At 55.9% G+C, this 17,125-nt stretch overlaps 3 protein-coding genes across 3 annotated transcripts; all 3 read left to right on the top strand.

The window, feature by feature from the left end:
* Window positions 1-283: 283 nt before the first annotated feature.
* On the top strand, window positions 284-3,426 carry HOXD13 (homeobox D13). The gene is made up of 2 exons (XM_004774395.2): window positions 284-1,162; window positions 1,967-3,426. The coding sequence occupies exons 1-2, from the start codon at window positions 388-390 to the stop codon at window positions 2,215-2,217; spliced, it is 1,026 nt and encodes a 341-aa protein (XP_004774452.1). The 5' UTR covers window positions 284-387; the 3' UTR covers window positions 2,218-3,426.
* Window positions 3,427-5,456: 2,030 nt separating this feature from the next.
* On the top strand, window positions 5,457-9,618 carry HOXD12 (homeobox D12). The gene is made up of 2 exons (XM_004774396.2): window positions 5,457-7,906; window positions 8,056-9,618. Exons 1-2 carry the CDS (start codon window positions 7,333-7,335, stop codon window positions 8,292-8,294), a joined length of 813 nt encoding a protein of 270 aa, XP_004774453.1. The 5' UTR covers window positions 5,457-7,332; the 3' UTR covers window positions 8,295-9,618.
* A 4,607-nt stretch (window positions 9,619-14,225) lies between these two features.
* Window positions 14,226-17,124, top strand: HOXD11 (homeobox D11). The gene is made up of 2 exons (XM_045066699.1): window positions 14,226-15,645; window positions 16,392-17,124. The coding sequence occupies exons 1-2, from the start codon at window positions 14,865-14,867 to the stop codon at window positions 16,625-16,627; spliced, it is 1,017 nt and encodes a 338-aa protein (XP_044922634.1). The 5' UTR covers window positions 14,226-14,864; the 3' UTR covers window positions 16,628-17,124.
* The last annotated feature ends 1 nt before the right edge of the window (window position 17,125 follows it).

Raw genomic sequence — 17,125 nt, 5'->3', positions numbered from 1 at the left:
TAGGGGCTGGGAAGAGGTAGGGGCCCGGGTGGGTGGGTCCAGAGGGGCCCCGGCCAGGAGCCAGGCTCTCCCGCGCCCCCACCCCCACGTGGCCCCGCGCAGCCAATGGCGCGGCCCCGAGAGGGAGCCCTCGGGGAGGGAGGAGGCCCCCCGACCGGCCCAGGCCCCCTCCCAACCTGAACTTCGTTTTTATAAACGTCCCGCGATGAGCTAACCTGTTGGAGGGCGGGCGGGCGGGAGGCGGGAGGCTCGCAGAGGGAGAGAGGGCGAGAGGAAGAGGGCGGGAGCGAGAGAACGAGAGAGAAAGGAGAGGAGGGAGGAAGCGCGCCGCGCCATGGTGTCCTGCGCGGGGCCGGGGCCGGGGCCAGGGCCGGGCCAGGCCGGGCCATGAGCCGCGCCGGGAGCTGGGACATGGACGGGCTGCGGGCGGACAGTGGGGCCGCCGGAGCGGCCCCAGCCTCCTCCTCCTCCTCGTCTGTGGCGGCGGCGGCGGCGCCGGGCCAGTGTCGCGGCTTCCTCTCGGCGCCAGTATTCGCCGGGACACACTCCGGGCGCGCAGCGGCTGCGGCCGCGGCGGCGGCGGCGGCGGCGGCGGCGGCCTCGGGCTTCGCATACCCCGGGACCTCTGAGCGTGCGGGCTCCGCGTCGTCGTCGTCATCTTCGGCTGTGGTCGCAGCGCGTCCGGAGGCTCCCTCGGCCAAAGAGTGTCCGGCGCCCGGCGCGGCAGCTACAGCGCCGCCGGGCGCCCCAGCTCTGGGCTACGGCTACCACTTCGGCAACGGCTACTACAGCTGCCGCATGTCACACGGCGTGGGCTTGCAGCAAAACGCTCTCAAGTCGTCGCCGCACGCCTCGCTGGGAGGCTTCCCGGTGGAGAAGTACATGGACGTGTCGGGCCTGGCAAGCAGCAGCGTACCAGCCAACGAGGTGCCTGCCAGAGCCAAAGAGGTGTCCTTCTACCAGGGCTACACGAGCCCCTATCAGCATGTGCCTGGCTACATCGACATGGTGTCTACCTTCGGTTCCGGGGAGCCTCGGCATGAGGCGTACATCTCCATGGAGGGCTACCAGTCCTGGACGCTGGCCAACGGGTGGAACAGCCAGGTGTACTGCGCCAAGGATCAGCCACAGGGCTCCCACTTTTGGAAATCATCCTTTCCAGGTAGGAGTGATGGGATGGGGCGGGGTGTGTGTGTGGGGGGGGTGTGTGGACGGGGAAGCCGTAAGGGAAGGAGTGGGGGGAGGGAAGAGAGAGAGAAGGGAAAGAAAGCACCAGGCATGTAGGTCCCTTCTTGGAAGCTGCACTTGTGCCCCTTGCCCAGCCAAGGTTAACCTGATGAAACAGTTCCTGTGGTTTGCCTGAAATTTGTAAATTTCTCCTTTGATTTAAACGGTCCCCCTCACAACCCTTTTCTTTCTCATGTGCCAGCATAGGCAAAGACCCACAGTTGAGGGTCTTTGCGTTCCCTTTGCTCAGGCCTTGGCTCCTCCTCCCCGAAGAAGTGTCAAACAGTTGGGTCCCACTTTTGAAGGATATGACTCTCCCAGGGTCACCACTAAAGCTTCTAACAGCTCACAAACTCCAAACACAGGAACACAAGAAATCAAAGCTTGAACAAAAACCCTGGATTTTTTTTTTTTTTTAGGTCTGTGTATGTTTGTATGTGTGCAACGGACATTTGCAGAAACTGTCCTTATAACTGTCCCCAATAACAATGCCATAAAATTGAAGGCTTGTTAAGATGATGGTTTGAGAAACCATGATGGTCCATCAAATGGCCTTCACTTTGAAGTGTAAATATCTTTCTTTAATAATGTGTAAATAACATGTCTGTGTAAATAATAATAAAATGCAAACAGCCTGGTTTTCTTTATTTCCCAGACCCCTTCCAAACATACACACACAGCCCCCAGGGGTGCTCCAGAATCCCTGGTCTAATTTTTTTCATGCTGTTTTTTACACCAGGGGATGTGGCTCTAAATCAGCCAGATATGTGTGTCTACCGTCGGGGGAGGAAGAAGAGGGTGCCCTACACCAAACTGCAGCTCAAAGAACTGGAGAACGAGTATGCCATTAACAAGTTCATTAACAAGGACAAGCGGCGGCGGATCTCGGCTGCCACGAACCTATCCGAGAGACAAGTGACCATTTGGTTTCAGAACCGAAGAGTGAAAGACAAGAAGATCGTCTCCAAGCTCAAAGACACTGTCTCCTGATATAGACCAGATTGGCCAAAGAGAGTTTAAATGCTTTCAGTTGTCTCCAAAAGACCTTCGGAAAGACTTGAATATGTATTTAATTTCTCCCCATCTCCCTGCCAATGATGGCAAATTTTGTGAATTGTTTTTCTCTCTTTCCTTTATTTGGCTCTAAAACCTTTTGCTGCCCAATCTGACTTTGTAGTTCTGTTTCTTACTTGTTTATTATTGATTTTGTTCTTGTCTAGGTTTTCTTAAATGATGTTTTTAATGTTCTGTTTCTCCCTCCAGGCCAGTATAAAGGACTTGAAGTATTTTTAAATAATCCCCCCCAAAGAATTTCAGAAGTGCCATTATGATTTTAAGGTTTTATTTTCTTAAATCACTTCATATGCCTATTTCCAGCACTGATTATCTTCATAATCTATTAGGGTAGAACAATTTGCAGTCATTTATATCCTGTGATTGGGCAATTTAATCATTAGTTCTCAGTAGTCACCCTGAGGCAAGTGGAAACAGCTCTGGGCAGACAGTGCTCTTGGGTCACCTGGAAAGTCTAAAAGCAGGCAGCTGGAGGTACTGTGATGGCTTTAAAAGCAGCTACCTTAGTAAATAGAGTTTGTATCGATATTGGAATGAAGACAATCTTTCCTACTTCGGATCTTTCATTTGCTGTTGTAGTTCTATGTGTTTAGTATGCCCTGTCGATTTGTGCTCTTATAATCTTTAATTTGAAAATAATGTGTCCTCATGGATGCCTTCATTTCCCCAGCTCTAGATGCAGATATTTAAATGGCCGCAAGTGTGACAGTGATCCGTGGATGATATAAATGCACACCTCCTCCTTGACCTTGGGTCTGTGGGACTAGAAATGAGGTGATCTGCTCAATCCCCTGAAAGAGACTGAATCAATGTGGCCAGGGGTGGGAACTTTTACCCAGAACCCAATGAAGAACTCGACTGTCTGAACAAATGTATTGAGCCTCTCATGGAGTTTTAAAACATCTAACAAATATGAAAAATGTGGAGCTCTATAGTTCAATATTTTTGAAAAAAGCTTTCTGAAAGTGATGATAAATAACGACTTTTAAAGTGCTGCATATTTATACAACTGAGAGATTATTTTTGTAGATGTGATGTCTGTGAGCTATGTGTGCAGTGCTGCAGGCATTTAAAAATCATTTTTTAATTCCTAGGGAGATGCAAATAAACAGAACTCTCTTGTTTCTTCTGTGTCTTTATATATTTGTTTTCTTTTTCCAAGCTTGTGTTACCTCTTGTGCTCTTATTTATTATAAAATCTAGTTGTCTTGAACATTACGATGTTCTCTATAGATGAAGGACGCTCAACCCCAGTTCTGCTCTCTGAAGCCTCCGTGAAACCTCCGTTCCATTTCTGCCACCCCTCTCTGCCCTTTTCCCTATGCCTTTAACATAAGTAGTGATGTCTTTAAATGAGAATATAATTTGTGGTGTCTGAAATGGTATTTTTTGCCAGACAAAAAAAATCTCCAATAAAAATTTTCCTTCTCTTTCAATATTACCACCTTATTCAAATAGTTTTTTTTTTTAATCAATACGTATGTTTGTGTCTGGATATAGGTAATTGTACTCGCTTGAAGGTGTTCTTCCTAGAAAGGCTGTTGTAAATATCTACTCTTGGAAGGTCTTGAAATTAGACATATCCATATTTGGCAATTGAAAAAGAAACATTTCAAGCTGATCCTTTATCGCCTTCTCTGAGCAGGCTCCAAACAGCATTTGAGGACTGAAACCATAATTATACACCCTAAACCTCTAGTCGCAATTTTTAGGCACTATGAACTTTCTTTTTGAGGCCTTTTTGCCACTCCGGGAAATGGCGGCTGAGGAACTGGGTGCCTCATTTTTGTTAGCGACGGGACACAAATCGATTCAGTGGTTGTTAACTTTTTGGAATGTAAGTTAAATACAGATGTTTAAAACTTCACACAATATGTAAACTCTTCTAGCGGGAGGGTTCCCTTACGGATCTGCCAGAGAAGGCGCAGAGCCCCAAGGTCCAAAGCTACTTTCGTTTTCTCTGGCCCGGCTTGATTTCTTTCATATCTTGGACTGATGGTTGGCTGAGGGCCGCCAACTTCATCTGAACTGACCGGGAGAGACAGGGGGAGAGAGAGAGAGGGAGAGAGAGAAAACGGACTATGACTCAAAGTGGAGAAGAAAATAACCCCTGAAAATGGGGACACATGGACCCCGACCCTCCACTTTCAGGAAGAGTTTCTAACATTTTCTCTGTTTTCCTCGCAAGATGTGCTTTCATATGAAACTGGCCTGTTTTCCCTCCTTTTTCGGTAAATTCCAGACTCCAGGGCCGAACTCCATTCCTAGGTTTCGAAGGTTTCCTGTCGGATGGGGGGATCGCCTCGAGGTTTTCCTTTCATCTGTAGTGTGCCGGTCAGTTTCCCTCCGCCCAAGAGAAATGGGAGGTTTGCTGAAGATTAAAACTGCTCAAATGCTCTCCGGTGGAATTTGAATGGATGGCTAAATCAATAACAGATGAAGACTTTGCTATTTATATGCATTCCTTTTATATTCCGAATTGAGGTGGGAGGAGAGGGGCCGGTAGGTGGCCGGAGCGCTGGAAGGGAGGCCCGCGAGGAGCCAGGGCGAAGGGAGCTTCGGAGAGAGGCCTCTCCTTCGGGTGGAAACTGAGAGGCCGCAGGGAGAGCGCCTGCGAAACCCGGCAGGTTTCGAGCGCCACTGGTGGAGACTCGAGGCCCGCGCGTCTCCGCGTGAGTCAAGAGCCGAAGGACGCTCTGCAGCCGGGACGCACCGCCAGACAAAGAGGCGGCCGCGACGCTTCCCCGTGTCTGGCAGCCTGCTGGGTGCCTCTGACTCCGCTGTCCCGCCCAGCCTTGCTGCCACGATCTCCGGCTTTCTGAAACACTCGGCGGAGCCTGGCAGCCGGCCGTGACCGCACGGGCTGGCGACCCCAGGCCGGCTGTGCCGCCCTTCGCTGTTGATCTTGACCGTGCGGCGGCCGGTCGACAGGCGTGGAGCTCGCTCGCCATCTCCTGGGCGGTCGGCGGCATTGGCAGAGCTCTCCGTTTAGCTCCCCGGCCAAATCCTCTCCCATTCCCTAGCTCACCCGCCAAGCCTCCTGCCCTCCCCCCCCCCCACTCCGCCAACCCCCCGCCACCCCGCCCGCCCCGCCCTCTCGGTGCAGTCTCCAGCTTCCAGATCCCAGCGTACAACTTTGCTTGCTGGACCTCGGAAATTATAAATCCAAGAGATAAGGTAGGGCGGCTGCGCCACCATTCTGAGCCAAGGAGAAATGGAGGGAGTCTAGTTATTCTAGTTTTTCTGTTTCTCACTTAGTCCCTTTATATCTTTAGACCCTAGGGGTAAAGCGCAGCTGTGCGGATGCCTAACGGTCCGGAGAAGACACCCCTGAACCTGGAAATACCGGAGCATCACTGTATGCTGAGACAGGAGATGAGACTGCAGGGATCCCTGAAGCTGGAGTTTCGGGTCTGGGGAGGCTGTAGCTCCTGGAAAACAGGGAGAGTCTCCCAAAATGAGAGCTTGGATCCCCTAAATCCTTAGGAACTGAGGTTGCAGCTTATGCCTACACCACCCACCCACCCCCCACCCCACTCCACACCCCTCAAAAGGACCGGGAGCGCAGTTGTCTCTCAGTCTGAACTCCTAAAGAAACTCTGACAGAACCCTGAAGAGTCCCGGACATCCCCATGCCCACCCCCTGCCCCCGCCCTAGAGCGGGAGGAAGAGACCGACTGCGTTCCCCAGAGCCGCCCAATCGGTCGCCATGACTCACACAATAAAGACGCAGAGCGGTGGTCAGCCTTGCCCTCCGGCGGCGCCTGTGTGGTCTCCGTGCCGGAGCGGGCGGTCTAACCAATTCCAGCTTGGCTCCAGGACCGGCGAGGCGGGCTGCAGGTTGGGGAGGGCTCCAGTCACGCGGTCACTGGGGATCTTGGGACCCAGGCAGGACAGAAGGACCGGACCCATAGCCCTCTGGCCAAACTAAATTGGAGGACCTGCGGAGGGGGGCCGCGGCACTGCTCCCTGCTAGGGAAAGCGCCCCGCCTCATCCCTGTTCACCAGAACTCCGAACCCGCCAGCCGCCTTGGAGGCACTGAGCCGAGGAATGCTGCCAGCCTGCTGCCTCGGTGGGCCCCGCTGTTCCCAGCCGAATGACTCTGGCTCTTCTGTCTTTCCACATCAGGTCAGGGGAGCTCATCTTGATCTGCCTGCTGCAGAGTTGAACAGCCTGGAGTTCTGGTTGGCAGGATGTAGTCACCAAGGTGACTCCAGGCAATAAAAGGAATGCAGCCTTTGGCCACAATTGTCCAATGCAGCTGCCCCTTCCCTGGCCAGCATTCTCCATGGACTTGGATGGTCTCAACTTTCCTGGGAGCAGAGGGCTTGACCATGGAGAAGCACACCGGAACTGGTGTGAAACCACCTTCCTGGGAGCCAAACTTGGGCAGAGTTTGTGCTTCATTTCTCCTCCATCAGCAAATTTCTTGGACTGTGCTGGGCTCAGGCAGTGTGTGGGTCTTCGCTGCTAGACCACTAGGGCAGAATCCTCTCCAGAGGGACAGGGCAGGGAGGAATCTTTTGAGAAGCACTGCTCAGGCCTAGGGACAGAGCTGGTAGCCCCACCACACCGTGGGCTCTCCGTGCAAGCCTAGAGGTAGGTGCACAGTACTGGAAAAGGCCTTAGCTGCAACTTAAAGCTGGTGGAAACAAGCCCGGCCCAGGCAGCCAGTGGAAAAAGGGAGTTCAAAGCTAATCAAGACCAATAAGGATCCCAAGGGACACTCGGGCAAAGGCACCCAATGTCCCCAGCTCCTGAAGCTGAGCCTGGGAACTCCCAGTGGTTTCACCTTCGCTCCACGTTCCTTGGCTCTGCCTGGCAGCCTCGTCCTTCGCCATCCAATATTGCGGGTGTTATCATAATACCCTGAAGGGGGGGAAACGGGTCGGGGGGGATGTAGGCGGTGCTGAAATGACCGGCTTTGAAGAACCTGCAGGCAAAGTTTCGTCCAATCGTCTGAGCCTGTCCTCTTATTCCCGGTTGTAACTAAATACTGCTGCAAGCGCAGCCGAAGCCCTTTGTTGGAGATGTGTGAGCGCAGTCTCTACAGAGCGGGCTATGTGGGCTCGCTTCTGAATCTGCAGTCGCCTGATTCCTTCTACTTCTCCAACCTGCGGCCGAATGGCGGCCAGTTGGCCGCACTCCCCCCCATCTCATACCCGCGAGGCGCGCTGCCCTGGGCCACCACGCCCGCCTCCTGCGCCCCAGCGCAGCCTGCCGGTGCCACCGCTTTCGGCAGCTTCTCCCAGCCCTACCTGGCTGGTTCCGGGCCGCTCGGCCTGCAGCCCCTGGGCGCCAAGGACGGACCCGAAGAGCCCGCCAAGTTCTATGCGCCCGATGTGGCTGCCGGGCCGGAGGACCGTGGCCGTGCGCGGCCGCCCTTCATCCCCGAGTCTAGCCTGGCCCCAGCGGCCGCTGCTCTCAAAGCCGCCAAGTACGACTACGCGGGCGTGGGCCGTGCGGCAGCGGGCTCTTCAACCCTACTCGAGGGGACCCCCTGCGTTGCCGGCTTCAAGGACGACGCCAAGGGCCCGCTCAACTTGAACATGACAGTGCAGGCGGCGAGCGTCGCCTCTTGCCTGCGACCTTCGCTGCCCGACGGTAAACGGTGGCCATGCTCCCTGGGCCAGTTTAGGCTGGGTTGGGAGGTGGGGTGCAGGGGAGAGTGTGTAGGGGGAGGGGGCCGCGGAGGGCGGGCAGGCTACAAGGAACGGCCGGCTGGGCTGACTTGGGTTGGGGCTGTGTTGCAGGCCTGCCGTGGGGGGCAGCCCCAGGGAGGACCCGCAAGAAGCGGAAACCCTACACCAAGCAGCAGATTGCGGAGCTGGAGAACGAATTTCTCCTCAACGAATTCATTAATCGCCAGAAGCGCAAGGAATTGTCCAACAGGCTGAACCTCAGCGACCAGCAGGTCAAAATCTGGTTCCAGAACCGGCGAATGAAAAAGAAGCGTGTGGTCCTGCGCGAGCAGGCACTGGCGCTATACTAGCTCCCCGCGTGGTCGCCGCTGGCCAGGCCTGCCTTTTTAAAGCCGAGACCTGGCGTGTAAGAAAAGCTGTGGATAGGAGCTTTTCCTTCCGCTCCTTCTCCGCTGGTCCCCAGCACCCTTCCGCTCAGTCTGTCGCCCTGGAAGCCAGCAGAGGATTTGGAGACCGGGCCAGTCGGGCCTCTCTCTATGCTTCCAGCTCTCTGGGAGGGTTCTGCAGAAGCCGAAGTATAACCTTGGCCTTGAGGCTTCCTGAGTGGGGGTCTGGGGTCACCTGTCCTAGCTCTTGTCTGGGTTATTTACACGCGCACTCACTCTAGCACCCTTGTACTTGGATTTCTGCTCCCACCTAGACTCCCTTTCCTCTTCTCCCCAGTTTTTTTTGAATTTAGTAGGCACCCTGCTAGAGCTCTGAGTGTAATTAAATCTGGGAAGTCCTTCGGGAAGGAGTAGAAAAGGGCTACAGGCACAATTCTGTCTCTTTGCAGCCAAAGCCCCTTGTGGCATAGCCAGAAACTTGGATCTGGAGAAAGAAAGGGCACCGCCCCCCTCCTGTCTGCCCTGGCTGGTTCTGGAGGACAAAAGCCACCCTAGACATTCAGACTTCGGGAGGAAAGGGGATGGGAGGAACGGTGTGGCTGGACAAATTTGAAGACCCCTCGGAGTTTGGGCTAGCTGGCCCCTCCAGCTGGACAGAATGGGGTGGATACTTCCTTCCCGTGGATTCCAGGGAGGCTGAAGCTCCAGGGCAAACTGCGGTCTCTAGACAGGACTGGTAAAATTTCTCCTACTTCTCCTATCTCCTCCCATATGTCTAGGCCAGAGCCCTGCACTGGATAATTGGACTCAGCTCTGGTGAGGACAGCTGCTAATCTGCTCTGAGGCTGGGTTGCACTAGGAGGTGGGAAAAATATCCAGGGGGAGGAGAAGGGAGTGAGCAAGGAGAGGGGTGTCCTACATTCCAACTGTAAATATGGCTTCCCTCTTCAGATGGGTAAAGTTGTGGACATGTCTTTCTTGAATCAAGGTAATGGGCCACCATAGGGAGAGATGAAAGTTCCTTCATCAGCCAGGGGGTGAAGAAGGAGGTCCCTCAAATCCTTAGCCCCTGGTCGCTGCTGTTGACCAAGTAGAGAGAAGTTCACCTTCTCTTACCCTCTTCACCACCGCACAACTCCACAGGGGGCCTTTCTGTGCCTCAGCCACTGTGCCTTTTCTGAGCCCACGTCTGGCCTGCCTCAGGGGCGCCTGTAAGGCCCTGGGCCCTGCTGGGTTTGCTTTGTAGAGACTGGGGTTTCTGATGCCAGATGGAGTTGTTTTGCTTGTGCGGGGGGGGGGGGGGGGGGGGGGGGGCGGTGTCCTGCCTTACCGTCAGAGAAACTGAGCCCCCCCCCAGCTCCTTCTACCATTCCTACCTCTTTTCCCTCTCCTTCTGAGAAGTAACACTCCCCCCCCCCAGCTCCTAGTGAGATGTATGGCAGCCAAAGAGTTGACGATTCTTTCCCCAAGTCCAGTGACTTATTTTCAGCGGAGGACTAGGCCCTAGATCTGGAGCGAGCACCTCCCAGAGAGCCCCAAGCCTCAGTCCAACCTACCGCAGTTTATGTTTAGACTAATTACATTTTCTTTGCTATCTAATAGTTGTTGTGCATGTTCTGTGTTGTTTTGATTTTGTCCAAAAAACAATAGCTTGTATATATCAGATACATCAAAATGTTTTGAGTGGAAATAAATATACAGGTCCCAGCCAAGCTGTCAAGGGACTGATGTCAATTTTTCAAAAACATTCCAAATTCCCTCCTCGTGATTTGAGGCCACCAAATTCGTTTTTCTTTCCTGGTTGTGGTTTCACTGCAGGTGTTGACTGTTCATTAAATGAGAAAATGGCTTCCAAGTCAGTCCGAAAATGGTGTATAAAAGCCTGTGAACAAAATGTGTATGAAGCATCCAAGTGGGAGGAGACGGGGGTCTTTGAGCAGATTGGAAGGCATTAAGTGAACTCTTAGCTTGTAGGCCAGTGCTTCTATATTTTGTCTAAATTCTCAAACTTTAGGGCTTGCTGTTGGGGGAGGGTGTTGTCAAGATATGAGGTTCCTCAGATTTCAACACAAAACATCTCTCCCTGCCATGTTTCAGTCAGGCTACTTTGGAACAGGCTATGCCCTATGGAAATTCTGAATCCTGGCACTTCTGTCTGGAGCCCAGCAGATTCTCTTGGGAAATGTGGCCTCCACACGCCATTGTAGGCCTTAGGAGCCTCTAGCTGAAGCTGGAGAAGTTAAAGTCTGCTCAGCATTCACTATCTGCTTGCAGACCTCAGACCCCGGCTAGCTTTGAAATTAAAACTAGAGAATTCCTAGTTTTAGATAGTGGAAGAATTGGCAAAACCATTTAATTTCTAATACCAAGTATTCATGGACTATGATTCCCCTTTCCTGAAGCAAATTTGATGTGTATTCTAAAACATTTAAAAAAAAACAGCTCTTTTAAGAAAAAAAATACAACAGCAGGGAAAAAAGAAGCAAGAGGTTGTGAGTCCCTATCTTTAGAAATGTCTTCCCACCTGATGGGGCTCCGGGAGCTAGTTGCACCCAGAGCTGAGTCTCTCCCCCAAAACAGCTGAACAAAGGCGGAGGCCACACGCAGACCTCAGGTCCAGAGAGCTGGGTAAAGGACTAGGAAACCGGAATTAGATGCAGGCCCTAGGATAACATGGAGAAACAGTTTCTTTCCAATGTATACCATTAAATCATTGTGCTCTTTCTCTTTAGTCTGGGAGGTGGGGTTGGAGGAGAAATTCATGAAGACCACTCCCCAAAGAGATTGAAATTATTCTAAGTGTAAAATCTCATTGTCCGTTGGAGCTTCAGCAGTGTTTTTCAAATTTATCCCCCTTACTGATCCACACAAATACAAAGGCGGTGATGTCCTCTCTCCTCTCCTAGCCAAGGTTCTGGCAGGGATTTGGAACCACGACAAAATTCCTAAGAAACAAATGCGGAGAGAAATGATGCTGAAATCTGAGGGCTCAACATTCTCTCACACAAAGACAAATGCGTCTTCCGAAATGCTGCAGTCCGGGCAGGCCTCTTGACTGAGAAAAAGGGTTTTAAACGAGAAAAATGGCTTCGGCTGGCATTCAACCGGCTGCAAGCTCAGAGGGCCCACCGGGGGACTCTTAAGGCCTGGGGGCTCTCCCTGAAGGAGGAGGACTAGGGAGGTTTCCGGGAGGCCGGCTGGGTGGAGGAGAGATCCAGAACCGTTGTAAATATTCATGTCTGCGGGGGGGGGGGGTGGGGGTGCCTCTTCACCCCGCCTCACCCAGCGGCAATCATCCCCTCCTTCGTGGGAGGGGGGGGTGCACAGCGCTTGTCCGACTGTCCTTGGACAAAGGTGATCTCCCCACATTTTTGTTCTCCAGTCACTTGACTTAGGGAGCCCATTCGGAAGGCTCTGCAGGGAAGAGACTGGCTCTGGGTGTTTTTCCCCGCGTTTCTCCTCTTCTTTCGTTTCCCAAAAGAGCATAAATAATTAAAGTTTGGCAGGGAGGAAAAGCATTCTTGCAGAACTGTAGTGGCAATAAATGAAATGACTCAGAATCCCTTCCCCAGTCAGCTTTTACGAGGGCTGCCAGACAGTGTCTGTTCACGTTCTCCAGATACCAGGGGCGCCCTGACAAAGTTAAGGTCAAGTTAGTGTCTTATCTTGGGTGGCTCAAAATTACCGCATCGCGTCTGGGCGCTGCGCGGAAAGCTACCACTCGCGGAGCAGCTGGCTGTGCGGGAAGGGTCGGATGCGCTTGTGCTTCGAGTGGGGCCGCGCAGGCAAGGACAAGGCCACAACGCTGGAGTCTTCATGGTAGGTTCTCGCGGGACGCGCGGGTCGGGAGGCTGCGGTTTTCCTTGGGTTTCGGAGTGAGGATCCAGGAGGGAGCTGGGGCAAAGGGCCGAAGCGGGCTGGGCCCAAAATGAAAGCCCAAGTGTTGGGGGTGGGTGCGGGGATCTGCGCAAACGCGCAGAGAGGGGTCCGCTGCCCCTTCCCCTTTGCACCCGCGCGCCGCTGCTGATGGCTCACCCTCCCCCGCCAAAGCGCGGCTCCAAGCGGAGCCGCCATCGCCATGTCGTTGAACTTGAATGGTTCCGTCCTCCCCATTTCCCTCTTCAGCGGTCAGCAGGCTTCGCTTTGGGGGCAGCGGGCTGCCTGCGCCCCACCCCGTGCAAAGAGAAGGTGCGAGAATTTTGCGCACTCCCAGACACGTAAAGACCCGGCTGGGTGGGGGGGTCCCTGCAGCTGCTGCCCTGGGTCCTGAGCTGCTGCAGGGCTAGTGTCCGGGGAGCCATTTTAGGAGAGAGATCCAAGGGCGTCGACCACGAGCCGAAAGTGAGAGGCTTGGCGGGCGATGGAGATGAGAGGCAGATAAGTGTGCTGGCGGTCTGGACTGAGGAGAAAGGGGCGAGAGGGAACCTGGGCGAGGGTGCCAGCTGGAAGGAGGGTTCACAAAACGATAGGCAGTTCTGGGGCGGGGGGAGCCTCCTTACCCTCCAGTCGCCACAGACCTGTTTGCGCAGTGTTGGGAGGAAAGCAGAGGTGGGAGGGGGGGCGGAGGAAGATGAGTGGGAGGGAGAAAAGGAGGGAGGAGAGAAAGGGGGGGGGGACAACGGCCAGAAAATAGGTATGAGCTCCGATCACCCGCCTTTTCTCTGTCTGTCGGCATGGTGGGCAGAGCTCGCCACACGGGCACTGCCGCGGCCGGGGCCAGGGAGGGAACCAGCTTCAAAGCCTGCACCGCCTGCTCTGGGCATAGGGCTGAGGCCCAGAACCCCGTGCTGGGATTGCCTGGGCTGAGGAATCTTGGGGAGAGGGGCAACTTCCTGCCCTTGGTTCTGGGATTTGGGTTTGGAAAGCTTCTTTCTGAGAGACCGATTTTACCTTTGGAAAGCGCTGGTTCTCCTGGAGGCGGGAGTCCAGGCCTCGCCTGGCCCCCTGGGCTAGGAAAGAGAGACCCGGCGGCCGTGGAAGAAAGTGAGGCCTTGGGGCAAATGGATGGGGGTCTCTCGGGGCCAAGTACTGCAGAGAAGTTCAACCAAGGAGGAAAAAGCTGCTGAGAGCATTCTGCTCTCCTCCCCAGAGCCGAGGGACCTCCGGGGGGCCTTACCCCTGCCCCCCCCCACAGGGACCATGCCAGCGCAAGGGCACCGCAGGAGCCTAGGGGAGACCAGGCAGCGGGGATTCGTAGCCCTGGGCTGGTCTCCGACCAGGGAAGGGGCCGGTTGTGAGGCGGACTGGTCCTAGCTCAGGCCAAAAAGCAGAGAGGGTGAGGAGGGTGGAGGCGTCAGTGGTTTGTCTCCGGTGGTGGGGAGTGGAGACCAGGCACCTTTAGAGTAGGACTCCAGATCCTTTTGTTCTCCAGACCCCCCAACTTCTAGAGGGTCATGGGGCGTCTCCGCTGGCTAAACTTCCTCCTTGCTTTAGCATTAGGAGAGGAAAGGCAGAGAGACTACAGGGAGAACACAGAGGTGGTGACACACAGCAAGGGGAAAGGAAGAGAGGATCAGGAGATAAAGAGGAGAGGAAACGAGGAAAGTAAGGAAAAGGAAGAAAAGAAGGCTAGAGGGAACAAGAGAAGGGAGTGGGAGAAGAGTGGACAGGAAAGAAAGAAGTGAGAAGACAGAATGGAGGCGGAGGAAGGAGAAAGGAAGACAGGAACAGAGAGAGGAGGAGAGAGGGCAAGAGATCCGAGTGCGCACCGAGGCCCTGGCCTGGGTGAGCTCCTGGTAAGGTTTTGGTGTAGGTTTATTCGAGCCTGGCACTCGCGCTCCCGGGGTCAGTAGTGGAGAGAGCCAAGTTATTCTGCGATGAACGCGCAGGGCTGAGAAATATGTAAATCAGGGCTCCGTGTGCCCCGAGAGTGGCGCAATTACGCCCCCTGAGCAAAAAGCAACAAGCTCCTGACCCGCAAGCTGCAGCGGGTGGCGGCGTCGCGGGGGAGGGAGCGGCTGCAGGAAGGGGTGTGGGGGGTGGGAACCTCACAACCTCACACCTAGTCCCCTGTGCCCCAGGCTGGGGCTCCCCCCTCCGCTCTCCGCTTCTTTCCCTTCCCCCTTCCTCCCCCTTCCTCCCCCTCCTCCTCCTCCCCGCCGGCTTCGGTCCGCGTACTTAAAGCGGCGCGGGCGGGCGCGGGCGGGCGGCCCAGCCGGGCGGTGGCAGATGCACCCAGCAGTGGCAGCCGCCGGCGGCGCACAGGTGACCGGCCCGAGGCTCAGCCAGGTCGGGAAGCGCCCGGGGAGTGCTGGCTGGAGCGAGAGACTGATCCGCCCCCAGCGCTCGCGTGTCTCGGCGCCAGAAGCCGTCCCGGGGCGTGTTGGCGAGAGCTGATATAGATATAAGGACATTTCTCTCCATGGCGTCACGTGACATAATTACCACCAGAATCAATCAAGATGAATTGCACGTCAGCGCCCGGTGGGGATTTTTGCTTAGTTGATCCTGGCCCAAGCCTCTTGTGCAATCGATGGCTCAGGTTGGCGGCGCGGGGAGCGGCCCGGGGCTCGCCGGCGCGCACGCCGCGAAGCCATGAACGACTTTGATGAGTGCGGCCCGAGCGCAGCCAGCATGTACCTGCCCGGCTGCGCCTACTATGTGGCCCCGTCGGACTTCGCCAGCAAGCCGTCGTTCCTATCGCAACCGTCGTCCTGCCAGATGACTTTCCCCTACTCTTCCAACCTGGCGCCGCACGTCCAGCCCGTGCGCGAAGTGGCCTTCCGCGACTACGGCCTGGAGCGCGCCAAGTGGCCGTACCGCGGCGGCGGCGGCGGCGGCGCGGGGGGCGGCGGCGGCGGGGGCGGCCCCGGCGGGGGCGGCGGCGGCGGCGCCGGGGGCTACGCTCCCTACTACGCGGCGGCCGCTGCGGCCGCGGCAGCGGCGGCGGCGGCGGAGGAGGCGGCCATGCAGCGCGAGCTGCTGCCTCCCGCGGGCCGCCGGCCGGACGTGCTCTTCAAGGCGCCGGAGCCAGTGTGCGCCGCTCCCGGGCCGCCACACGGTCCCGCGGGCGCCGCCTCCAACTTCTACAGCGCCGTGGGCCGAAATGGCATCCTGCCGCAGGGTTTTGATCAGTTCTACGAGGCTGCGCCCGGGCCCCCGTTCGCAGGGCCGCAGCCCCCTCCACCTCCTGCGCCGCTGCAGCCCGAGGGCGCTGCCGACAAGGGCGACCACAAGACGGGGGCCGGTGGCGGCGGGGGAAGTCCCTGCGCCAAGGCGACCCCGGGCTCCGAGCCCAAGGGGGCGGCAGAAGGCGGCGGCGGCGATGGCGAGGGGCCCCCGGGGGAGGCGGGGGCTGAGAAGAGTGGCGGCACAGGTAGGCACCCGGTGCGGGGTGGGCTGCTGGGCCGGGGGCCGCGGGCGCGGGGGGGCGGCGGGGGCCTCCCTCTGCTTGCGCCGTTTTATGTGCCACTTTATAAGCGTTCGAAGGGGTTTATACATCCTATAAGATTTCCCGGGCCGTTGTAAAGTGTGTTTACGATAGGAAACCAATTTAGGTGGGCTTAAGGTAGACTTCGAAGGGGACATTAATCGCTGCAGAGAGCTTTTCCCCAGTTTGGTGGTGCTGGAGACCCTGGAGTGAAGGGGGGAGATTTCAAGCCACTTTGTGAGTGTGGACACTCGAGCCTCCTGCTTTTAAGGGCGGGTGGGGTGGGGTGGGGTGGGGAGATCCTTGAACTGGACTTTATCCAAGCCTCTGGCTGACGCGCGCTGCTGACTGGAGTAGAGCAGATGCCTGGGCGCGCTCGTGTTTCTCTCCCTTCAGGTTCCAACTCAGAGCCGGCCTTGCCCTCTGCTTCTCCACTTCCGTGCCAGGGTGTGTGTGTGTGTGTGTGTGTGTGTGTGTGTGTGTGTCCAGGCGTGAACACAGGTCCACGCCCGCACTCTCTCCTGTGCCCGCCCATATATCATCCCCCACGACGCAGGCAGGGCCTTTCAGTGGAGGCGGGGGACGTCCCCCAAAGGGCCCGAGGCCTGGCCCTCATGCGGGCCTGGGCCGGCGGGCGGCTGGGGGTGGGCAGCCAGCGGCCTCTCTCACCTCTTGGTTTCTTTGACTTGCAGTGGCCCCCCAGCGGTCCCGGAAAAAGCGCTGTCCCTACACCAAGTACCAGATCCGCGAACTGGAACGCGAGTTTTTCTTTAACGTGTACATAAACAAAGAGAAAAGACTCCAACTCTCTCGGATGCTCAACCTCACTGACCGACAAGTCAAAATCTGGTTCCAGAATCGCAGAATGAAAGAAAAGAAACTGAACAGAGACCGTCTGCAGTATTTCACTGGAAACCCCTTATTTTGAGAGCTCCAGGAAGCACCCCCTCTTCCCGAGCCCCACTCACCCACCCACTTCCCCATCAGCCTGCCCTGGGCAGGCCCAGTGTCCTTGGGTTTAATGACGCCTCTTCTCTGTGGAACTCCACGATTCCTTCCCACGGTCAACTCGGGACCTCCCAGCGACCACTGCTGCCTGCGGACGAGGCCGGGGACTTGGCCGAATGGATCCTAATAAGGGGAAAATGGTAAATGCAAACGTCCCTTTACAATTTTACCGCCAATGTGCTGTTGTTCTCCCTCCTTCTCTCAGAGTCCCTGTGGGGACGCTGTGGGATCTGTAGAGAGTTAGGCCGCTAGGCTGGAAGGTGCTTGTTTTTGTTCTGAGTTTAAGGGACCTGATCATCCCCTTGGTGAATGCAGATTATTTAAACTCTGGGAAATGTATCTTCGGCCTGTTGGTCTGTCGTATCAAGGCATAAGTCACTGTGTTTTGTGTGAATAAATGGTTTCTGGTAAAATGGAG

Source organism: Mustela putorius, unplaced genomic scaffold (assembly GCF_011764305.1).
Source record: "Mustela putorius furo isolate JIRA1106 unplaced genomic scaffold, ASM1176430v1.1 tig00003869_pilon_pilon_pilon, whole genome shotgun sequence".
NCBI classification, from domain to species: domain Eukaryota; kingdom Metazoa; phylum Chordata; class Mammalia; order Carnivora; family Mustelidae; genus Mustela; species Mustela putorius.
This window is presented reverse-complemented; position numbering and strand designations above follow the sequence as displayed.

Coding starts and splice junctions, on each gene's coding strand:
- HOXD13 (XM_004774395.2), top strand. CDS start 388: ATGAGCCGCGCCGGGAGCTGGGACATGGACGGGCTGCGGGCGGACAGT. Junction 1,163..1,966: donor TTGGAAATCATCCTTTCCAG/GTAGGAGTGATG, acceptor TTTTTACACCAG/GGGATGTGGCTCTAAATCAG.
- HOXD12 (XM_004774396.2), top strand. CDS start 7,333: ATGTGTGAGCGCAGTCTCTACAGAGCGGGCTATGTGGGCTCGCTTCTG. Junction 7,907..8,055: donor GCGACCTTCGCTGCCCGACG/GTAAACGGTGGC, acceptor GCTGTGTTGCAG/GCCTGCCGTGGGGGGCAGCC.
- HOXD11 (XM_045066699.1), top strand. CDS start 14,865: ATGAACGACTTTGATGAGTGCGGCCCGAGCGCAGCCAGCATGTACCTG. Junction 15,646..16,391: donor TGAGAAGAGTGGCGGCACAG/GTAGGCACCCGG, acceptor TTTGACTTGCAG/TGGCCCCCCAGCGGTCCCGG.